The 23,463-nt window shown below is 38.5% G+C and overlaps 3 protein-coding genes across 22 annotated transcripts; 2 read left to right on the top strand and 1 right to left on the bottom strand.

Annotated features, from left to right (window-relative positions):
* Positions 1 to 749: 749 nt before the first annotated feature.
* On the top strand, positions 750 to 2,617 carry LOC111904036 (protein NONRESPONDING TO OXYLIPINS 2, mitochondrial). 20 transcript variants are annotated; one of them, XR_002854412.3, is made up of 6 exons: positions 752 to 1,035; positions 1,262 to 1,433; positions 1,691 to 1,742; positions 1,930 to 1,970; positions 2,196 to 2,236; positions 2,429 to 2,617. XR_002854412.3 is itself a non-coding variant. In XM_023899871.3 (4 exons), the coding sequence occupies exons 1-3, from the start codon at positions 875 to 877 to the stop codon at positions 1,947 to 1,949; spliced, it is 300 nt and encodes a 99-aa protein (XP_023755639.1). In that variant the 5' UTR covers positions 750 to 874; the 3' UTR covers positions 1,950 to 1,970; positions 2,429 to 2,617. The 20 variants fall into 20 exon arrangements, 8 of the variants coding, with proteins under 8 accessions (XP_023755639.1, XP_023755624.1, XP_023755631.1 ...); XR_002854428.3 differs by having other exon boundaries at positions 753 to 1,035; positions 1,262 to 1,380; XR_002854424.3 differs by lacking the exon at positions 1,691 to 1,742 and having other exon boundaries at positions 750 to 1,035; positions 1,262 to 1,380.
* An 89-nt stretch (positions 2,618 to 2,706) lies between these two features.
* LOC111904025 (putative pentatricopeptide repeat-containing protein At5g47460) lies at positions 2,707 to 4,624 on the bottom strand. The gene has a single exon (XM_023899808.3). It carries the CDS (start codon positions 4,491 to 4,493, stop codon positions 2,751 to 2,753), a length of 1,743 nt encoding a protein of 580 aa, XP_023755576.1. The 5' UTR covers positions 4,494 to 4,624; the 3' UTR covers positions 2,707 to 2,750.
* A 2,221-nt stretch (positions 4,625 to 6,845) lies between these two features.
* LOC111904015 (WAT1-related protein At5g47470) lies at positions 6,846 to 11,550 on the top strand. The gene is made up of 7 exons (XM_023899797.3): positions 6,846 to 7,478; positions 7,580 to 7,645; positions 7,729 to 7,845; positions 8,725 to 8,977; positions 9,045 to 9,206; positions 10,971 to 11,119; positions 11,250 to 11,550. The coding sequence occupies exons 1-7, from the start codon at positions 7,288 to 7,290 to the stop codon at positions 11,383 to 11,385; spliced, it is 1,074 nt and encodes a 357-aa protein (XP_023755565.1). The 5' UTR covers positions 6,846 to 7,287; the 3' UTR covers positions 11,386 to 11,550.
* The last annotated feature ends 11,913 nt before the right edge of the window (positions 11,551 to 23,463 follow it).

The raw sequence follows: 23,463 nt of genomic DNA, 5'->3' as shown, positions 1-23,463 counted from the left end.
ATAACCCTAAGTCCACTATGTCCTTAATGGGACCAAAAGTTGTGCATAAACACAAGGTGACTCCAAGCATGAGTTGTTTCTCAATCATAGAAGCTTATAGACCATTAGAGGGCCATAATAAGCTCTGAACATTCTCAAACTCCAGTAAAATCCATAGAAGGGACCAAAACCATTCAAAAATGATCTCAAACTTGAAACTAAAAGAAGAAGTGTCAAGGTATGAACTTTATGCCTAAAATAGTTAAGAAATATGAAGAAGATATTTGATCCAAATTTGCTCCTTACTTCCTTGCATCGAAATGGATTCCGTCATTCCTCAAGCTTCACCAAAGTCTAAAGAACAAGCCAATAATCAAACAAACAAGCTCTCAATCATGCATGGAGGCTACAGTTTCGTGTCTAAGGATTGGAGGATGACAAGTATGCCGTAATCCATGAGTTAAAATCTTTAAACACGGAGAAACCCCTAAAAATCAAGGGTTTGGAAGACACTTTGATATGTCGATAATAGGTGGTCTTAGAACCCAACAAATATGTGAATGTAAGTAGCTAAAAGTAATAAAATGATTTAATCAAGATTAATAAATTTCAATAGTCAAATTGATAAAAGGAATATGTTGAAAGACTCTTTTTTAAATACCCTTTATAAACAAGAAAAAATATGTTCATTTTCTTTTAGGTGAAAGAATCGGGTAGCAGCCCGGGTGAAATTTTATCCGGGTAACATGTAACTCAACCACAAGGGACACGACCCGATAGTTTAATTGTCGCTTGCCCTAAAACCCTAAACCCTATCAGACCATCAAAATTGGATTGATTTAGATTGGATATTTTTTACATTTTCCATCAGATCCCCGATCCCGCGATATTGCCAATGGCTTCAAGATGCAGCAGATTCATGAACAAAGCTTCAATTGCAAATCTCAAATCCGCTTTCAAGACGGCTTCCATGCCCAAATCTGCCCCTTCCTCTCCAAAATTTCCTCTTCCAACCAGGTCTACCACCTCACCGGTTCCTCGCTTCTCAGCGTCAAGGTACGTGTTTCCTTTCTAAAACGAAGATCCATTTGATGTCAATTTACGATTTACAACTGATACGAGTACGATTCAAAAACAGGAAGTTGAATTTTCGGTAGTATGTGTTCCTTTTGTCTTTTAATTAGGAATCGCACCATTTTATCGTTGAATTTACTGTATATAGCTAAGAAACCTTGAGAAGTTTCATAACATATTAACGAATTTGCAATACTGTATCTGATAGGTGTCCATCAGAACTCGGAGGTGTTCAGTCTCTGTTACCTCTACATAATGCAGTCGCTGCAGCAAGATTGACATCCTGCCTGAGCACAACTTCAAGGAGTTGCAGATCTCTTTCACAGGGTACACTCTGCCGTACCTCTCCTGGCCTCTAATATGTTTTTTGTTATTTGACTGTGAGTCACAACTTCTCCCATGTGATATACAACTTCAAGCCTTATGCGTTCATTCATATCTTGTTTAATTCTTGTAGAGTGAATGCTTTCATGCCAACATGTCTTTAAACTGTTTTGTTATTGTAAATAAGGATCTGGTTTAGATATTCAATTAGGAACATAAACACTTGCATATCATATAAAAAGTAAAAACAAGTAATTAAAATCTTCAAAGACCACACCTAGTTTAGATCTGACTGGAAGTTTGGTTAATGCAGGCACATGAGTTTCTCATTGCATAAAGATATACAAGATCTGTCATCATATCAAGTATGAGTCCTCTGTCATCTTAAAACTTTTAGGCTTATAAAATTTGACCTAATTTTATCAAATATAACAATATAGAAAATTGCTGAAATATGAAGATTTGTGAATGATTAGTGAAAGCTGTGAGTCTAACTTGTTGCATATAGCTGAAACTAGAGTATAAAAGTAACAAGAATTCTCGTTTTCCCAGATGCATTTGATGGATCGTGATTGAATTTGCTGTGTGTAGAGGTGGGCCCGCATCATGATGATAATACCAAGGAATTTTACTCGGATTCTTTAATATATGATGCATTTAATGATTCCCAAAACCATTACTCTATTCTTCATTGCTTGTTTTATTTGGTTTGTAAACTATACACTATACAGAGTGTGACTGATTTCCAATTCTGGAACTAATTTAAATTAAATCTACAAACAATTTAAGTAACATGAGATTATTCTCGTTTTCCTCAGATGAATTTGATGGAACGTGATAGATTATGCTGTTTCTAGAGGTGGGCTTTGCTTCATGATGATAATAAGATGCAACTTTACTACTTGGATCATATATATATATATAAACTTTTTATTAGGAAGTAAAAAAAAAAACCATTTAGATAGAAAGTTTTTTTTGCATGATGTTTTTTTACTGAATTCAAGTAGAAGAAAGAATATTATCTGATATGGGTTTTATTTGTTTGGATTAGAGCTGGGTTTATCTGTTCCAAGGTGACATGTTAGCAGACATTTGGACTGAGAAAACAAGAAGACAGGTTCTGTAATTCATCCTCATTGTTCTGTAATTCATAAAAAGATGCTTCAAACTTTACAAAATAGCACAAACAAATTCAATTTGAGTTATGATTTTGAGAAAAGTTATTCGCTACTTTCAATTATGTTGCATGTGTTTTGACTTTGTTTCTCTACTTTATTTTTTTACTAATAGTAGCTACTTGTATATGTTATGATTTGGTAGTATAAAATGAAGAAATAAACAAATCAATGGAAATACATTATTTAAATCAAAACTTAAATGTCAATCCAACTAAAACCAGCCTCTTTTATCACATTATTGTCTCTCATCACCTTCCTCACTACTCTCGCATCTTCCCACTTCCCAAATTGTGCATAAATATTCGACATCATAACATAAACAAACTCCATATCACCTCCAAGATCAATCACCTTCCTAGCCGCCATCTCCGCCACTTCCAAATCCCCATGACCACCACATGCCGCCAACACCGCCCTCCACACCTCCCCACTCGACTCAAACCCTAACCGCTTTATCACCCCCTCAGCTCTCCAAATCTCCCCTTCACAACCCATAACCTTAATCAAACAACTACAATGCTCAACCGTTGGATCAATCTTATAATCATAAATCATCGATTCAAAGTATCGATTTGCAACTTTCAACGATGCCTTAGCATGCCAACAAGCCGATAACACATTCAAAAACGTGATCCCGTCTGGTTTTAAATCTTTCACATCTTTCAGTATCTCAAAAAATTCAAACACTTTGGTGGATTTCTCGTTATGTGCGTATCCTGATATCATCGCGTTCCATGTCACCAAGTTTTTATCGGGTAACAGTTCAAACAAAAACTCCGCGGTGTTTACAAACCCACATTTCGCGTACATATCGATCAAACTGCTCCCGATAACTACCGATTCATCTAAACCGTGTTTCACCACACAACAATGGATCAAAATCCCCCATGTGAAAGCACCAAGACGAGCTACACCACTTAAAATGCTTGAAAATGTGAATTCATCCATTTTTATGTTGTTCGAATGCATGTTGGAGAAGAATTCAATCGCGTTTCTTGGACGATTTCGGTTTACATAACTTGTTAGAATTGAATTCCATGAAGAGGAATTAGGGTTTGGAATCGTTGATAGAATCTCGATCGCATGTTCTATGTTTCCGAATTGTGCGATTCCATTGATGATTTCGTTGTATGATATTGTGTCGGGGTTTGGCATTTGATGCAAAAAGTGAAATGCTTGTTCGATTCTTTGGTTTCTAGCACACGAAGCGATTACCGAGTTCCAAGAAAATGTATCTTTGAAACATGTTTCATCGAAAATATTGATCGCATCTTCTACATGATTGCATTTTCCATACATATCGATCAAACAATTTGCTATGAAAGTGTTTTGTTGGATGCCAAATTTGATAACTTTGGAGTGAATCGATTTGCCTAATTGTACTAAATGTAGCTGTCCACAAGCGGGTAAAATAGCAGTAAACGAGTATGAATCTGAAGAAATTGTCGACTTTTGGAGCTGAAGAAACAGATGTAAACCAATACTGGACTTCCCAGAACGAACATATCCAGTGATCAACGAGTTCCAAGCAACTAAACCTGGTTCAGGAATTTCATCAAACAGTTTATGTGCATCTTCCACTAGATCCAGTTTAACGTAGAAATTGATGAGGGCTGATGAAACGAACACATCGGAGTTGAACCCGTATCTCAAAACGTGGGAGTGAAGCTGTTGGCCACTGTTGTAGAGACCCAAATTCGTACATTCTCGAATCTTGTACACCAAATCGTACCCATTTGGTTTGTCGCCATTGTTAGGCATCTTATTGTTGATGTCATTTTCATGGAGGTCAGAAATGTCTTTAAAGCAAGATTTGAAGGCGTCTCTTTGGGAGACTTGGTTGCTTGTGATAAAATGATTTTGTAGAAACTGGTGTTGGGTATGTGTATGTTTATAATTTGGTATATTAGTTTTTGTAATATTAGCAAAAACCTTCATAAGTATCTGAACAAAGGCACCTTCACGGATTGTGTTGTATCATTGCCTATATTGAACAAGTGAACAACGATATACTAGTACTTCATAAAATAACAACTTATATTATTTAATTTCATAAGAATAGGTAGCATTTTTTTAAAATTTAAATTACATCTTTGGTCCTCCATTTTAGTACTTATTTCAGTTTTTGGCTACTAAATGATTCTTTTGCGATTTTTTCCTTATTTTGTTGATTAAGAATGATTTTGGTCTATGGACGTGTTTGTCAAAACTTATGGGTAGTTGTTAATTGATAGCTGAAAACTGTAAGTATTAGTTGGTGGATGAAAGCTGTAATTTTTATTTGTATATATATATTCGTCAAAATATAGTTAGAAGCTTTACAAATGTATATAATTACATAAAATAACATTTATGTAAGAGCTATTAGTGCAAGATTAATTTTGTTCAGGGCATTGTAGTAAATGTTTTATAGCAGGTAGGAGTTTTTTTTTTTTTTTTTTTTTTTTTTTTCTTTTTTTTTTTTTTACCGAAGATTTGTATCACTTTTGGTTTTGACATTAGTTGATTAGTTTGTGGAACTTGAGTAGGTTCATTAGATTGTGTTTTTTTGTGGTTTTGACATTTGTTGGTTAGTTTGTGGATCTTGATTATTTTCATTAACCCTGTTTTTTTGGAAGTTCTTTCACCATTGTTGTTTCCAACATCTAAATGTCTTTTGAAAAAACTTTTAATACCAACCGACAATCAAAATATATGAAACATAAACTTGATTTCAAGTTTCAACAACATTGAACAAATAACAACCTACAGTCAAATTATCAATTATCAAGGTATATCAACTATAATCTTGATTCCAAGTTTCAACAACAAATGAACAAATAGCAATCCATAATAAAAATATATCAACTATAACTTGTTTTCAAGTTTCAACAACAAATAATCATTAAGTATTAATCCTAAGTCCCTAATTTAACAAAGTTAATTGTTAATTTCTAATTTTTCAAACATAATGACAAAAAATTAGAATTTGAATTAACCTAAATACATAATAGGGATGAGTATTTTGGTTATACTAACTTGTTTCATTGGTGATGGAAGAGCCGAGGAGGTGGCCGAAATTTTGCAATTGAGAATGTTTGATGTCCGATGTCGACGATCGCAGCAAGGGCAGAAGACGATTTCGAAGTCAACAATTGAGAAGCCGATTGACGAAGACACGAAGCGACAATCCAATTAAGAATACCAATTACGTGATTACTTCCAATTTTTTTCATTAGACTATTGGGCTTAATATCTCTTTGTATCAATAAATTAATTGGTGTGTGCTTAAAAATTTTGGACTATTTGGGCTAGTTTGTATTTTGGTCAATTTAGAAATAACCTGAATTTTTTATGGTAGCCCAATTTTTTTTTTTCCGATATAAACCGCAACATAAAACGAAATTTTCCGAAAAAATTAACATTACTAAAATTTTTTGACAACACCTCTTGCCAATAAATACAAACTTTCTCATGCGGTTCTCTCAGACATTCTCATATAATCGTTAACAGAATCGGACGACTCCCCCATTGCCATAAGTTTAATTGTAGCAACACATTTCTGCAACCGTGTGAAGCATTGTTTACCTCTGACATCATATCTCAATTGGAAAAATTCATACCTAAATATATATATTTAACATGTAAAAGTTGTATTTATTGTATGACATTTATAAATTAGAAAAGTTGAAACAAACGTTAACTAAATATATATTAAACATGTAAAATTTGTATTTATTTTATCTAAAAGTGACATTTTATAAATCATAAAAGTTGAAACAAACGATACCTTGCTTCATGACATTGACTATCCTTTCAAACATATTTTTTCGCAAACGAAACATTCTTTTGAAATCGCTTGGCTGGTAGACACAATTTTTCGCAAAATAATCGTTAACTAGCCGTCTATGCTCTTTCTCACGATCTCTATTTAATGTTGCACGTCAAGCATGAGTAGTGGAGCTGAATCTGCAGGTAGTAGTCTGTTTGTATAATACCGGTACATCATACTCATGAACATATTGTCTTCGTCATTATCATCGTTGTACGGATGAGCCGGATCAAAACGATCCATATTTTGGTTTTGAATTATTGAAAGAAGTATGTAGCTGAGAGAAATTTATGTTTTTTGTAGTTAAAATTAATATAAATCGAACGAAATTAACGCTAAATTGTATGTATTTATAGTGTAAATAAAATATGTTTTTTTTCTAGTAAGTGACCCGTTTAAAAACGGTCGAAATTGTGACCGTTTGAAGCGAAAAGATATGAGATAACTAGCGTTGCCTCCCGTGTTCACGATCACGTATTGTTACATAACATCTAATAATGGCTAACGAGGCAGTGTTTAGGCTGCCACGTCAGATAACACCCTTATTGCGTTGACCATATCGTCTCTCTAATGGATCGGCCTATGGTTTGGGTCCCACACCCCCCTCCCTGCAACACATATGCCTACATCATTCATTGCAAAAGAAGAATTCAAGACAAGGGCTTCAAATTCCATTACAAATCCTGTTTTTGAAAGGTTTCTTATGTTTATTCGAAATCAATACATAAAAAAGGTCTCTTTGATTTCATTCATTATCGAATTTTTCCCGCGATAACTTCAATCTCATCGATCAACAAGAATTCAAGAAGATAGAAATTAGGGGTTTCGCCTCTTAATCAAACCAGAAGAATCCGTGAATCCTTTTCAATCTCATCGCCTAAAAACATCCACACCGACATTCTAAAACCTGAACCATTTACAATGAGCAGACCAGAATTCATCGAAGACGCCACAATAATCGGTGGATTGATCGGAGTACAGTTTATATACGCCGGAAACTCAATTTTGCAGAAATATCTCATGTCTGAAGGCCTTCCTCAGTCTCCTTATATCATCTCCCTCAATTTCATCACCTTTCTTATCCTCTCCCCTCTTGCATTTTTCTTCGAAAGGTACCCAAAGCTTTTAGAAACCACCCATTTACATGTCTTGTAAGATTTTCGATCGAGTTTATATCAAAATTTGAAAGATTTTTCTGAATTTTATGTTGCAGGAATGCATGGCCGAAGCGATTGAGCCCGAAATTATCTGTTCAGTTGGTTTTGATATCGTTTTCAGGGTGAGAGAACGTTGGATTTCTGGGTTTAATTATATTCTCCTAATTATTTATTCTTTTGATTGTATTTTCGTTGTTCTTATTAGGGTGACGTTGTTTCAGTCGTTAATGTTGAAAGGGATAAACTTGACTTCAGCATCCATGGCTACAGCAATGCCAAATCTTGCACCAGGTCTCGTTTTTCTCATCGCTTGGGCATTTAGGTATTGTCTTACTTTGAATTTATGGTGGATCTGAAAAACATTTACTATAAATGAAATGGTTAATGATCAGTAAAATTATAAAACAACAATGTTATGCACTTTAAGTCGATTGTTTTTTTTAATCATACATTTTACGTTTCATATTCAATTGTTCGATTTGATTTCATACAGTTAATTCATTCTGTCATATTAGATAATATCAAGAGTAGAAACAACGTTACAATTGAATAATTTTGTCATGGAAGCTACAGAGAACACCCACCTCATCATGTAATGAGAATCTAAAATTTGTTTACTAGGTCCATCCAGTACAAATTAATGTACAAGAATACCTAAAAAGCAAATTGAATAGTATTGAAAAGAAATGATTGAGGTAATGCATAGTTTTTATATTTAAAAATATTCATGAATTTGGTAATAAGTTTGAATGGGTGAGTTTCGTTGCATTTGTAGAAGTTATCTCAAAATTCTTTTGTTTTAATTAAACTTGAAAAATAAACACAAGACGTGCAAAAACATCTATTTAGTGTCTGCTGTTGGTTACCCATTGCAAGAAACAACAAAATTGTTATTTTTGTTATTTGGAGATGCGATGTTTTACATGTATCATAGCCAAAACCGTTCAATGCAAGAAATAAAAATGTATATTTCATTTTGGTAGTATTATCTTTGAATATATTTTTTAAAAACACAATATTCTAATAAGAAAAAAAAATGCAATATTTTAACAGAAATTAAATAAAAATACGTTGTGATCTCTTACATTTAACCCTAACTTCGAATAACATATCCAACTCCACGTTTTACTTTTTATTTAATGAATGGTGCAATTTATCTTTTTACAAATTTAATTTTTTATTTAATATTACACGCATGCAGGTTAGAAAAAGTCAACCTCACATGCACGTACAGTAGGGTCAAAATTGTGGGTACTTTCCTATGTGTGGTGGGGGCCATTACAATGACTATTATGCAAAGTACTATAAGAAAAACCGTCGCGAAAGATATCTTCCCAAACGACGCCTTGTCTCCACCAACCGACCACTTCTATATTTTCGATAGGGACCATATTATCGGTTGCTTATATCTCATTGCTGCTGTTATAGTTCTATCAAGCAATGTCATCTTGCAGGTGTAATAAAAACTGATACATGGGTCGCGACAGAAATTGTGTCACTAAAAATGTTTTTTTTTGGTAGGCTATAACTTTAAGGGATATGCCAACGCCTATATCGTTGTGTGCAATAACATCTTTAATCGGTGTGATGCTAACTGTGATAGTTGAGTTTATTCAAGATCAGGAAATTGGAAAAGAATGGCAAGTGTGGTGTTTAAAACAACTTATGTGGTATGCTTTATTGGTATGAAATACGAATATTGAAATATCTATGTCTTGTACTTTTTTAATTAAAAAAAGGGATAATGACTTGAAAGGGTAACGAACTTTCGACTTTTGTCACATTTAGTCATTAAACTTTTTTTCGTTATCTATTTGCCATTAAACTATTGAAACTGTTCACATTTTACCCTTATGACCGGCTGTTACCGGTCATAAGGGTAAAATGTGAACAATTTCAATAGTTTAGTGACAAATAGATAACGAAAAAAAGTTTATGACTAAATGTGAACAAAATCGAAAGTTTGTTTCCCTCTAAAAAGTTCAATGACTAAATGTGAACAAACTTCCTATTGTATTATGTTTTAGCAAAATTATTTATTTTTGTTTAATTGTAGCAACATTTGTTAATGAAGAAATCTATGAAATAAAAAAACAAAATGTAACATCCGGATTTCTAGGTATCATAATTTAAGTATTTTTCTTTTGAGTTAAGAAGAGAGACTCGACGAGTTGACGCCTCAACTCGTCGAGTAAGGTCGCGACTCATGACTCGGATTAATGAATGGACTCGACGAGTTGGTGAGGCGACTCGACGAGTCCGCGCTGTTAGCAGAAACCCTATATAGTTACTTTCATCTTACACATAGATATGAAGTATTTTATATAATTACGTGCTATGTGTGCATATCTATGTTGGATGAACGATTTTATACATGTTTTGAAAGATTTAAACGGTATATTTATTTTATATCTAAAAATATGTTGCAGATGAAACATGGGTAGATGAAATAGTTGGTGTGTGATCAAATAAAATGATGAGAGATAAGTGATGATAGAAAGGTGATGATAATTAGGTAAATAGATGATGATGAATATGTGATGTAGAATGAAAGGAGATACCATAACCTTAACCAACAATGTGGCGATGTAGTCATCTACTAGAGTATAGATGGCGACCACGGACTATTCTAGACAACCTAGTGGAAACACCAGCAGGCCCATAACCTGTAGGTGATGAATTACGAGTTCAGACGATATTGTAACTACGTATTCATGCGATGATACTCTAACCCCTTACTATGAATTACGAGTTTAGACGATGTTGTAACTACATATTCATGGGATGTCACAAATTTCGCATGCCAAACCAATGGTCATAATTCATATCAGTGAGAATGATTCATTTTTTTGTAAAACCAAAATCAGATTGGAAATTTCGATTTTTTATTTTGGAAAATGTCAAACCATTGGTTTTTTATTTCGGTTTTGGTTTTTTGTTTTTCTTTTAAATATATTTTCAGTTTTTTTTTTTTTTTAATTTCATAGATTTCTTCATCAACAAATGTTGCTACAATTTAACAAAAATAAATAATTTGTTAAAACATAATACAAGAGGAAGGTTGTTCATATTTAGTCATTGAACTTTTTAGAGGAAAACGAACTTTCAATTTTGTTCATATTTAGTCACTAAACTTTTTTTCGTTATCTATTTGCCATTAAACTATTGAAACTGTTCACATTTTACCCAACAGCCGGTCATAAGAGTAAAATGTGAACAATTTCAATAGTTCAATGGCAAATAGATAACGAAAAAAAATTTAGTGACTAAATGTGACAAAAGTCAAAAGTTCGTTACCCTTTTAAGTCATTATCCCTTAAAAAAATAAACGAGTATATATATATATATATATATATATATATATATATATATATATATATATATATATATATATATATATATATATATATATATATAATCATTGTCGATTATATTGGAAACAAGCAGGTTGGAACAGTATCTGGATTTTGTGTAAGCTTCAATGGATACGCAATGAGGAAGAGAGGTCCTGTTTTGGTTTCCATGTTCAATCCAATTGGCACTGTAATCACTGTTGTCATTTCTCGTTTCTTAGGTCACTCCATTGCCATTGGAAGGTATCATACATTCATACTATACTCATGCATTAAACAGTTGTACCATGTGCTTTAGTGATATAACTATAACACTAGACATAATTGATCGTTTGTTTTGATTGTTCATCAAGTTTTTATCTTGTTTACACAGCCTTACAGGTATGTTTGTGATGTTTACTGGGTTGTACTTTGTTCTATGGGCTAAAGGAAAAGAGGGATTTTTACAAAAAGAAGAAAACGAAATTCGAAGGGAGTATTGTGATGTGGAGACGCCTCTACTTCAATGACACCAGTATTTTTGTTGTACTATTTGTTTTGGAAAAAAGATGTTCATTTTCTGAAAGATAAAAATATACTATTGCTAAGTTGACACAGATTAGTGTAGGGAAACTTGATTGTTATAATAACTTATTAGTTAGAATTATGCTGATAGGGTAACAAAACTTGTTAAGGGACTAACATTGCAGGTTGATATAGTCTTTGGACTATTTTATAAGTCCATATTAGTGAAATTTTTAGTTTCAAAGTCATTATATAAATTAATTAACGATAAATCTAGATGTTAGAATCCCCTCTCAAATCTGATTTTGATGATGGAATTCATGATTTGATGAATTTTGTGTTGGATTATAATTCTCTAATATCAATCTAACGAGGAATGTTCATTTGCCATTAATAGGGTTATGAAATTTTAATGGTGGATTTTAAACCCCAATGATTTTATTTAGGGGTCCTTTGTAATTTGATTTTTAGGTTTATATTAAGTTTGTAAATGTGTTTTAAATATAGTTCCAGTGGTTCTAAATTCAATTCAAGACGGTGAACTAGTTTATTGTTTAGATGATAGTTTTTGCTGTTTTAATGGATTTGTAACTTTAAAATTTGCAAAATACCATGGATCCATTGATTTTAGTAATTAATCATTTTGTTAAAATTTAATATGTTTATGAGTTTTTTTTTTTGGTAACATTATCAATGCAAGTCATGGATGAAAACTCAAACTAGTAAGCATTTCCAAGTTTTAAAGCCTAAAATTATAGTTTCCGAATTGATCAATTTAACTCATAATTAAATTAGCTTAGTGATGATAGAGTATTAAATCATGAGTAATTAACTTTAAAATGTATCTTAACAACTAAAAATATTTAAAATTGATGCTTGACTGTGTTAAAATCGGATTTAGAAAAGTAGGTTGTTTTTTAGCCATCTAATGCAACATATTATTCACACATTCCATGTACTTTATTATCTCCATCATATCAGGATTTTATAAATTGATCTTGAGAATATGACTTATTAAGGTAATTAACTTTTCGGTTTGTTTATATTTGGGTAACTGTTTTTTTTTTATACAAATCTAGGTAACAAATTTGTTGGAAATGTTCACATATGACCATTATGATCGGCTGTAGCAGGTTACATCTGGTCATAATGGTTATATATATATATATATATATATATATATATATATATATATATATATGATGAGTTTTGATCATAACAAACAATCCATATGTGTGCATGCAACCCTAATTTGTAGGATCTATGTTTTTAGTATTGGACATTCAAGTATTGAACACAAAACAAGAAACCCTAGAAGGCATCTATGATTTTCGAAATTAACAATAAACTAGGTTTAGGATACATACCTTGATTGTTATATTATAATAACAATGAAATCCTTGAAGACCTTGGACTTGAGAGCAAGTGTCACAAGTGTAACGCCTCTAATAGCCACAAACACACTTAGCAAGAGGATGAGAGGAGAGAAGAGGAAGATACTTCAAAATTTTGGCTATCCTTAGGGTTTGAATGGCATGGACAAAATCAAGAGGGGTTATGGCCCTTTATATAGTTGTTGGTAGCTTAGGGCACACTACTAGAAAAACAACATTTTATGACGCGCAATGCGTGTCGTAAAACGCTCAGACGACGTGCAAATGCGTGTCAAGGAAGGCCTTGTTATAACAAGAGATGACACACTTTTGCGCGTCGTCTATTTACGACGCACATTTATGACACACAGTTATGACACGCAATGCGTATCAAGGAAGGCCCTGTCATAAAAGAAGACGACACGCATTTGCGTGTCGTAACCTTACGACGCGCGTGTTTATGACACACAGTTCATATCAAGGAAGCCCATGTCATGAAGGAAGACGACACAAATTTTTGCGTGTCATAATTTTAAATATTTTGTAAAATTATATATTTTTGATAGATTTACTAATTTTCAAATTAAATAACACATTAAAAGTCTCATAATACAAAATAAAATACCATAAACAATAAAGATAATTCATTGCACTAATATGTCAAATACCAATAATCATTCTAATAGTAAGTAAATGTAACACATTGCTAATATTGCATAATATTTATTATAGAAAACAAAACATGTACAGCATTAAAAGAAACCCATGACTAAACTCTCCTTTGACAATTTCCTTTCTAAGAAAACAACCTGAATGCAGGAACTTTGAGAGCTGTAGGGCATGGAAGGAGGTTGCTAGAGCTGTTAGAACCTGCACAGGGCAAATCGGTAACTTAACATGCAATACAATACAAGATGATAGGATAGAGAAAAGAGAAAAGTGAGTACCCACCTGAAAGTTTGCACCTTCAAAAACCGGATCAAGGGTACTAAGGTCAACCAACCAATCAATAAATAACTTGAAATACGGCCTGGGGTTGAATGATGTACATCATGAACCAACACAACACAACATATATGATAGTTACGTTGAATTGTAAAGTGCTGTTAATGGCATCACTTATAAGCTCCCAGTTTAGACCCATATCATGAACCAACACAAAAAGTGCCTGAGGAGACAACACACATTTTATAAACAACACTTATTTCTCAACAAATATAATACATAAAAATTTAGTGAAAAAAAAGTTTGACCTGGTCTTCAAATAACGACCATGGACTTCCTGACCCTGGCTGCCCAACAGGGGTCTGCAGAGTTGACTTTTCAATTAATCCATACTGAAATACAATAGGAATTTAGAGTTGACTTTGTGATGCTTGTTCCGCCACCACCGTGTTCTAGTTGGGCTGTATAAAGAAATCAAAACATTGATAAAAGGGTATTTTAGTCTTTTGTCAAAAATATATTTATATATATATAAGGAATGAAATTCGTTCCCTCAGTTTGGCCAACCAAACCTACAATGGAATGTGTAACAGCCCGAAATCTCAGGTATTATTAAATTATGTTTTTGGGTGATTTAAGAGGGGACTCGGCGAGTCGGAGCCTAGACTCGCCGAGTAGGATCGCAGACTTGGTCGCGGGATCGCGACTGGACTCGACGAGTCCAGGTATGGACTCGGCGAGTCGACGCTGTTCAGCAGAAACCCTAACCATTCGGTTTTGGATCGTATATAACGCCTCTTAGGCCGTCATTTTCAGTCTTTTGGTCGATTGAGAAGAACCCTAATCGCTGTGGACGTCTAGAGCAGGAGAGAAAGCTTTTGGAACTTGGAGGAATGGGTTAGGCAAGAAGAAGAGGGAATTGGCCAAAGAAATATCAAGGAGGATCGAGTCCTGAGATTTGGGGGACACAGAGAGTGCGTTTTCAGGTAATACTCGGACCAATTCTGTTATTTTGATGTGTATATGAGTTTAGGGTTTATGAAACCCATTTAGTGATTAGATGGGTTATTATGTTATTACCCAAACGTTTATACCCCAGTAATAAGATGTTTAGAAGTCCAGAAAGTCCCATGATTGTATATCTCGGGACCATACGTAATTGAGGAGGCAGTTGCTCGTCTGCATGGCATGGACTCGCCGAGTTGTTCTTCAGACTCGGCGAGTAGCTTGAAGATTTACTGGGACTCGCCGAGTTGTTCTTCAGACTCGGCGAGTGGAGTCGGGGTGGCCCCGCGATTCTTCCAGGAGTAACTCGTCGGGTCGAGGAGGGTACTCGACGAGTAGATAAGGAATCTCAGAAAGTTGGAAGACGTCTAGACTCGCCGAGTCGCCATGGTACTCGCCGAGTCCGGTCGAGTTGACAGTTGACCGTTGACCTAAGTCTGACTTCTTAGGGATAGTCACACTTAGAAGATATAAGTATTAATGAGATATGTAATGTTATAGGGAGGTTGTAGCTCGTCGGTTGTGCACGAGTCATTTCGGGATTTGCTAGCGTTCAGCTTCTACGAGGTGAGTCTTCTCACTATACTGTACCCGGAAGGGTTTGACTGTGTGACCGGAAGGTTGGATATGTTATGTGATATGTATGCTATATGTGGTAAATTATTTGTTATATATGTGCTATGTATGTTATGTGGGCCGGAAGGCAATATGTTATGGGCCGGAAGGCGATTATGTTATGGGCCGGAAGGCGTTGTAATGAGGACCGGAAGGTCAGGGCCTGGGAAGGCGTATGTGTGTAAGTGTATATTGGGGAACTCACTAAGCATTTATGCTTACAGTTGTTGTGCATGTATTTCAGGTACTAGCGAGGACCGTGGGAAGGCGCCGGCATGATCGATACACACTGAAGATTGTCTTTATGATCTTGGGATTTTGAATAATTGTATTTGACAGAATAATTAAACTATTTATGCCTTGTTTAAAATGGAAACAATTATGTTTTTAAAAATGAAAAATTTGTTTGAAAAATTTGAGTTGTTACAATTGGTATCAGAGCCTTGGTTTGAGGGATTCGGGTGCACCTTAGGGGGTAACTGAACTCAAACCGAGGATTTGAGGAAGCTTTTCAAATAAAGGCATAAACTTTTGTAAATGGTTTTGTGGTAAGCAAGAAAGAAGCAGTGTGTACGATCAGTCAGCGCCCGAACGGTAAAGATCCCCAAAATACCTTACAATATTATATGATATGAATTGTTATGCATGCTAGAAGACTAGGTATTCATGATAGGACTAGAGTGGCCTGATTTGTGATGCCTTAGTCTAGGGAAGTTGCCTATATGAGATGCTTTGCTCTAATGCGGGTAGATAGAGCATATCAGAAGTAGAGTACTCACTATCCGGAGTTTGGGGAGGAGGACTTGGGATGAACATTGATGCGGTGTGGTCGGTAGTATTGGGCCCGTACTACCGAGGACACCGGGTCAGTGGGAGGCCCAAGTAAGAATCCCTGGATATCTGGGAATGAGTAGGGTTGCGTATCGAGTATGATTATACTCGGTAGAATCTCTGATAGTTTTATGTTGTATTTCAGAGATATCATGGTTAGACCGCGTCACGGAGCAGGTACGAGCGGTGTGAGTGACGAGGATATTCGTCAGATGATCCACGAGGAGGTGGCGGCGGCGATCCGGGCTGAGATCCCGGAGATGTTTGGGTCTATCAAGACCACCCTGATGGAGACGTTCGACGAGCGGTACGCCGCATTGACTGAGGCTGCAACCGCTGCAGCTACCGCAGCTGTGGCCGCTGCTAGGCCACAGGGGGGTGATTCATTGCTGTTCCGAGAGTTCAGCAACACGAAGCCACCAGAGTTCGATGGAACGCAGGATCCGATTGCTGCGATGAGGTGGATCGCAGATATAGAGGGGTGCTTCTACACTTGTTCATGCCCGGAGCACCTGAGGGTACGGTTCGCTTTGAACCAGCTCCGTCTGGGAGCAAAGGACTGGTGGAAGTTCGTGACGGCGAACTTCACTTTGGCAGAGACTGCGGCAGTGACATGGGAGGGGTTCACTACCATGTTCAGGGATGAGTACGTTCCCCTGGTGGAGCGGGAACGATTGGTTCAGGAGTTCTTAACCCTCAAGCAGGGTACTGATTCGGTGGCGGCGATCACGCGGAAGTTCCATGAGAGGGCGATGTTTTGCCCCAAGCTGGTGGCCACAGAGCAGGCTCGGATGAGCCGGTACTTGGGTGTTCTGAGGAGGGAGATCCGGGAGTTTGTGTCAAACTCCACTTACCATACTTTTACTGAGCTTCAGGCGAATGCCAGGAAGCGTGAGATCGAGTTAGAGACTCAGGCCAGGGAGGAGGCCGAGTCTCAGCAGGCAGACCGGCGGCCGGCTCAGTCTCAGCCGGCAGCCAAGCGGATCAAGTCCGCCGATTCGAGGATGGGAGGTTCGAAGAACCGCACTTGCGTAAAGTGCGGCAAGGGTCACGATGGGGCGTGTCGTGCCGGTGCTTGCTACAAGTGCGGCAAGGAGGGGCACATTGCTAGGGAGTGCCCCAAGGGGTTTATGGTTTGCTTCCATTGCAACCAGACCGGCCATCGGAAGGCCGAGTGTCCGCAGCTTCGTCAGGGATCTGCGCCTGTTGCCAGGACTACTGAGACTCGACCGGTGAAGGTCGAGGCCCCGAGGGCTCGTGGGAGAGCCTTTCAGCTGACTGCGGAGGAGGTCCGCGCTGCGCCCGATGTTGTGGCAGGTATGTTGTAATTCGTGTAATTATTTTAATGTCGATATGTTATGCTTATGTTATTATGCGCGTAGGTACTTTCCTTGTGAACTCTGTGCCTGCCTTAGTGTTATTTGACTCGGGTGCGAGTAGGTCCTTTGTGTCCTTAGCCTTTAGTCAGCAGATTGGCGTTAGTCGTGAGTCGTTGAGTCGACCTTTGAGAGTTTCTATAGCTGACGAGAAAGTGATTCGTGCTACGGAGGTTCTTCGGGGATGTGTACTAGAGATTTTCGGGGTTGAATTCCCGATTGACCTGATTCCTATTGCGATGGGGGATGTCTGTGTTATCGTAGGCATGGACTGGTTGAGCCGATTCGGCGCTGTCATCGACTGCGAGCGTCAGTTGGTGACCATACGAGACCATAGTGGGAGAGTTCTTTCGGTGTACGGTGAGGGTACCCGTTCAGGATCAGCTTTTTGTTCGGCCGCTAGGGCGAGGCAGTGTCTACAGCAGGGCTGTAAGGGTTTTGTGGCGTATGTGATGGATACGCGGGAGGTTTCCGAAAGACCGAAGTCAGTTAAGGAAGTCCCTGTGGTGCGTGAGTTTTCAGATGTTTTTCCCGAGGAACTGCCGGGAGTACCTCCTGTGAGGCAAGTAGAGTTTGGTATCGATCTGGTTCCGGGGGCCGCGCCTATTGCTAAAGTGCCCTATCGTCTTGCACCTCCAGAAATGCAAGAGTTGTCCTCTCAACTCCAGGAGTTGCTGGGAAAGGGATTCATTCGGCCGAGCAGCTCGCCATGGGGAGCACCTATTCTGTTCGTCAAGAAGAAGGATGGTTCACACCGGATGTGTATTGATTACCGGGAGTTGAACAAGCTAACGGTCAAGAACCGTTACCCGTTGCCGAGGATCGATGATTTATTCGATCAGTTGCAGGGAGCATCTTGGTTTTCCAAGATCGATCTGAGATCAGGATACCATCAGGTGAGGGTACGGGAAGAGGACGTCCAGAAGACAGCGTTTAGGACGCGATATGGGCATTATGAGTTGGTGGTGATGCCTTTTGGACTCACCAATGCCCCGACTGTGTTCATGGATCTCATGAACAGGGTATGCAGGCCGATGTTGGATCGGTCAGTGATTGTATTTATCGACGACATTCTGGTGTATTCGAGATCTAGAGAGCAGCATGAGGAGCATTTGAGGGAGGTCCTTGAGGTATTGAGGTCGGAGAAGCTTTATGCAAAGTTCTCCAAATGTGACTTCTGGTTGCGGGAGGTCCAGTTTCTAGGACATGTGGTTAATCAGAAAGGGATATTAGTCGATCCGGCCAAGGTTGAGGCGGTGATGAGTTGGGAGGTGCCGAAGTCACCCTCTGAGATCAGGAGTTTCCTTGGGTTGGCAGGGTATTATCGGAGATTTATCAAGGATTTCTCCAAGATCGCAGTGCCACTCACCAGATTGACCCGGAAGGGTGTTGCATTCTCATGGGGGCCCGAGCAGCAGACCTCCTTTGAGACACTTCGCCAGAGATTGTGCGAAGCCCCGGTATTAGCCCTCCCAGAAGGGATGGAAGACCTTGTGGTATATTGCGACGCGTCGATTTCGGGATTGGGTGCAGTGTTGATGCAGAGGGGTCATGTGATAGCTTATGCGTCGAGGCAGCTGAAGCCTCATGAGGCGAGATATCCCACGCATGATTTGGAGTTGGGGGCAGTAGTGTTCGCTCTCAAAATTTGGCGTCACTACTTGTATGGGGTCCGATGTACGATATACACGGACCATAAGAGTTTGAAGTATTTGATGGATCAACCTAACCTAAATATGCGTCAGAGGAGATGGTTGGATGTGGTCAAGGATTATGATTGTGAGATCCTGTACCACCCAGGCAAGGCTAATGTGGTAGCCGATGCATTGAGCCGCAGGGCGGAGAGCACTCCATTGCGAGATGTATGTTTGAGACTGACTGTGACGACTCCAGTATTGGACGCTATTCGTGGGGCCCAGGCAGAGGCTGTGCGACCAGAAATGCAGAAGAAAGAGCGGGTTGTGGGGTTAATCTCAGAGTTTGTCAAGGATAGTCGAGGCCTTATGACGTTTCAGGGTCGGATTTGGGTACCGTTCGTGGGCGGTACGCGTATTACGTTGATGGAAGAGGCTCATAGATCGAAATTCTCGATCCACCCCGGTGCTACAAAGATGTATTTGGATTTAAGGAAGGAATATTGGTGGCCCTGTATGAAGAGGGACGTAGCATGGTTCGTTGAGAGGTGCTTGACCTGCCGTAGGGTTAAGGCCGAACACCAGAGACCGCATGGCAAGTTGCAGCCATTGGAGATCCCCGAGTGGAAGTGGGAACAGATCACTATGGATTTTATCACCAAATTGCCAAGGACTGCTAGGGGAGTTGACGCAATTTGGGTGATTGTGGATAGGTTGACGAAGAGTGCACACTTCCTTGCCATCAGTGAGAGTTCTTCAGCGGAAAAGTTGGCGGAGATATACGTTAAAGAGGTGGTGTCTCGGCACGGGGTGCCGATCTCGATTGTGTCAGACCGCGATGTGCGCTTCACTTCCAGGTTCTGGAAAAAATTCCATGAGGAGCTGGGTAATAAATTGCATTTTAGTACCGCATACCATCCCCAGACAGACGGTCAGAGCGAGCGGACAATTCAGACGCTGGAGGACATGCTCCGGGCGTGTGTGTTAGACTTCGGGGGTAGTTGGGATGCGTATTTGCCATTGGCAGAGTTTTCCTACAACAACAGCCACCATTCGAGCATTGGTATGCCGCCTTTCGAGCTGTTGTATGGTAGGAGGTGTCGGACTCCCATTTGTTGGGGAGAGGTGGGACAAAGAGTGATGGGCAGCACGGAGATCGTGCTACAGACGACAGAGCAGATCCAACAAGCGAGACAAAGGTTATTGACGGCCCAGAGCCGACAGAAGAGTTATGCAGACAGGCGCCGAACCGAGCTTGAATTTCAGGTCGGCGACTTCGTTCTCCTGAAGGTCTCTCCTTGGAAAGGAGTGATTCGATTCAGGAAGAGGGGCAAATTGGGGCCCCGGTATATTGGGCCATTTCGTGTGATTGCAAGGATAGGCCGGGTAGCCTATCGGTTGGAATTGCCAGCAGAGTTGGGTCAGATCCATGACACTTTTCATGTGTCGCAGCTGAGGAAGTGCATAGCCGATGAGTCGGCAGTGGTTCCATTGGAGGATATTCAGGTGGATGCGAGCCTGAATTACGCGGAGAGACCAGTGGCTATCAGGGATCGGAAGATCAAGGTTCTGAGGAACAAGGAGGTACCTCTGGTGTTGGTTCAATGGCAACACCGTAAGGGATCGGAAATGACTTGGGAGCCGGAACGTGAGATGCGGGAGCAACATCCGGAACTATTTTCAGAATGAGACTTCGAGGGCGAAGTCTAATCCTAGTGGGGGAGAGTTGTAACAGCCCGAAATCTCAGGTATTATTAAATTATGTTTTTGGGTGATTTAAGAGGGGACTCGGCGAGTCGGAGCCTAGACTCGCCGAGTAGGATCGCAGACTTGGTCGCGGGATCGCGACTGGACTCGACGAGTCCAGGTATGGACTCGGCGAGTCGACGCTGTTCAGCAGAAACCCTAACCATTCGGTTTTGGATCGTATATAACGCCTCTTAGGCCGTCATTTTCAGTCTTTTGGTCGATTGAGAAGAACCCTAATCGCTGTGGACGTCTAGAGCAGGAGAGAAAGCTTTTGGAACTTGGAGGAATGGGTTAGGCAAGAAGAAGAGGGAATTGGCCAAAGAAATATCAAGGAGGATCGAGTCCTGAGATTTGGGGGACACAGAGAGTGCGTTTTCAGGTAATACTCGGACCAATTCTGTTATTTTGATGTGTATATGAGTTTAGGGTTTATGAAACCCATTTAGTGATTAGATGGGTTATTATGTTATTACACAAACGTTTTTACCCCAGTAATAAGATGTTTAGAAGTCCAGAAAGTCCCATGATTGTATATCTCAGGACCATACGTAATTGAGGAGGCAGTTGCTCGTCTGCATGGCATGGACTCGCCGAGTTGTTCTTCAGACTCGGCGAGTAGCTTGAAGATTTACTGGGACTCGCCGAGTTGTTCTTCAGACTCGGCGAGTGGAGTCGGGGTGGCCCCGCGATTCTTCCAGGAGTAACTCGTCGGGTCGAGGAGGGTACTCGACGAGTAGATAAGGAATCTCAGAAAGTTGGAAGACGTCTAGACTCGCCGAGTCGCCATGGTACTCGCCGAGTCCGGTCGAGTTGACAGTTGACCGTTGACCTAAGTCTGACTTCTTAGGGATAGTCACACTTAGAAGATATAAGTATTAATGAGATATGTAATGTTATAGGGAGGTTGTAGCTCGTCGGTTGTGCACGAGTCATTTCGGGATTTGCTAGCGTTCAGCTTCTACGAGGTGAGTCTTCTCACTATACTGTACCCGGAAGGGTTTGACTGTGTGACCGGAAGGTTGGATATGTTATGTGATATGTATGCTATATGTGGTAAATTATTTGTTATATATGTGCTATGTATGTTATGTGGGCCGGAAGGCAATATGTTATGGGCCGGAAGGCGATTATGTTATGGGCCGGAAGGCGTTGTAATGAGGACCGGAAGGTCAGGGCCTGGGAAGGCGTATGTGTGTAAGTGTATATTGGGGAACTCACTAAGCATTTATGCTTACAGTTGTTGTGCATGTATTTCAGGTACTAGCGAGGACCGTGGGAAGGCGCCGGCATGATCGATACACACTGAAGATTGTCTTTATGATCTTGGGATTTTGAATAATTGTATTTGACAGAATAATTAAACTATTTATGCCTTGTTTAAAATGGAAACAATTATGTTTTTAAAAATGAAAAATTTGTTTGAAAAATTTGAGTTGTTACAGAATGGAATCTCAAATTCCAATTCCGTTGGAACTCACCCGAATCATATGCATAACCTCACGTGATCTCAACATGGAGTTTCCTTGAGCAGATGTTGGTGTACTGGAAGTCAACAAACCAGTGGTGGAATTCATGATGGAGGAAGAGGGGGGTCTTGCCATCTTGATGCCTCTAGTCATCCCACACATAACACCCATACCGCTTCCAGCTGGCAACATGTGTACACCTGTAAAATGTAATTTATAATATTTTAAGCTCAAGCCCAAAACAAATAAATAAACTCACTTATAAATAAGATTAGTTTCAATTCATCACATAACTAACATCACACCAGATGATTCATCGTTAAACATAAATTTATAGAAAAGAAAACAATAGAAACACATAGCACAAATAAGATTAGTCACCTTCACACATCTCTCTGAAGTGGTGGGACATCCTACCTTATGGATACATCTACATTTACACATCACAATATGATGATTTATATAAAATCACAAAATCCATATATAACATAAATGATAAGTGTAAACAAATTTGTATAATATATTATGTACCTTAAGAACAAGCTCAAAATATCCAACATCAGAATCCAAAGTGGTTGGGGTGTATGGTTTAATAACCTCTTCACCTTGTCGATCTGTACCCTAAAGGATCAAATACAAAACAAGCAAATTGATTAGTAAAAAAACATTCCTTTATGTATATGCATTTTGAGATCAAAATTTATATGTTTATATGCAATAAAGATCAATGTACTATCATTGATTTGTTTGTTATAGCATCATACTTTCGTTCTTTCCTATTTCAACATTATACTATGAAAACTCTACCCAATTATAAGAATGCCAAATTTCACTAATAGATTTGGGTAGATTTTCAAAGCAAAATGCCTTGATAAGAAAAAAAAAACTGAAAGCACACTTCTGTAATAGAAAGAAATAAAAGTTATAAAACATAAATAAACAAAAGTACATTGTGTTTCTTGCATTCAACCTTAATGTATATGCATTTGTTATCAATTAAAACCAAGAATTTTTCCATGTACCACAATTAATTTCTCGAGAGTTGTAGAATTTCATGTTAATTTTGGTGAAAATTTGAAATGGATAAAC

Source organism: Lactuca sativa, chromosome 6 (genome assembly GCF_002870075.4).
Source record: "Lactuca sativa cultivar Salinas chromosome 6, Lsat_Salinas_v11, whole genome shotgun sequence".
NCBI classification, from domain to species: domain Eukaryota; kingdom Viridiplantae; phylum Streptophyta; class Magnoliopsida; order Asterales; family Asteraceae; genus Lactuca; species Lactuca sativa.
The sequence above is the reverse complement of the archived record's forward strand: the minus strand, read 5'-3'. Positions and strand labels throughout refer to the sequence as shown.

Bases quoted from the DNA above. Each gene is read 5' to 3' on its own strand.
- LOC111904036 (XM_023899829.3), top strand. From the start codon at position 875: ATGGCTTCAAGATGCAGCAGATTCATGAACAAAGCTTCAATTGCAAAT. The intron at 1,036-1,261 runs GTACGTGTTTCC...TGTATCTGATAG, and splicing joins CCTCGCTTCTCAGCGTCAAG to GTGTCCATCAGAACTCGGAG.
- LOC111904025 (XM_023899808.3), bottom strand. From the start codon at position 4,493: ATGAAGGTTTTTGCTAATATTACAAAAACTAATATACCAAATTATAAA.
- LOC111904015 (XM_023899797.3), top strand. From the start codon at position 7,288: ATGAGCAGACCAGAATTCATCGAAGACGCCACAATAATCGGTGGATTG. The intron at 7,646-7,728 runs GTGAGAGAACGT...TGTTCTTATTAG, and splicing joins GTTTTGATATCGTTTTCAGG to GGTGACGTTGTTTCAGTCGT. The intron at 11,120-11,249 runs GTATCATACATT...TTGTTTACACAG, and splicing joins CACTCCATTGCCATTGGAAG to CCTTACAGGTATGTTTGTGA.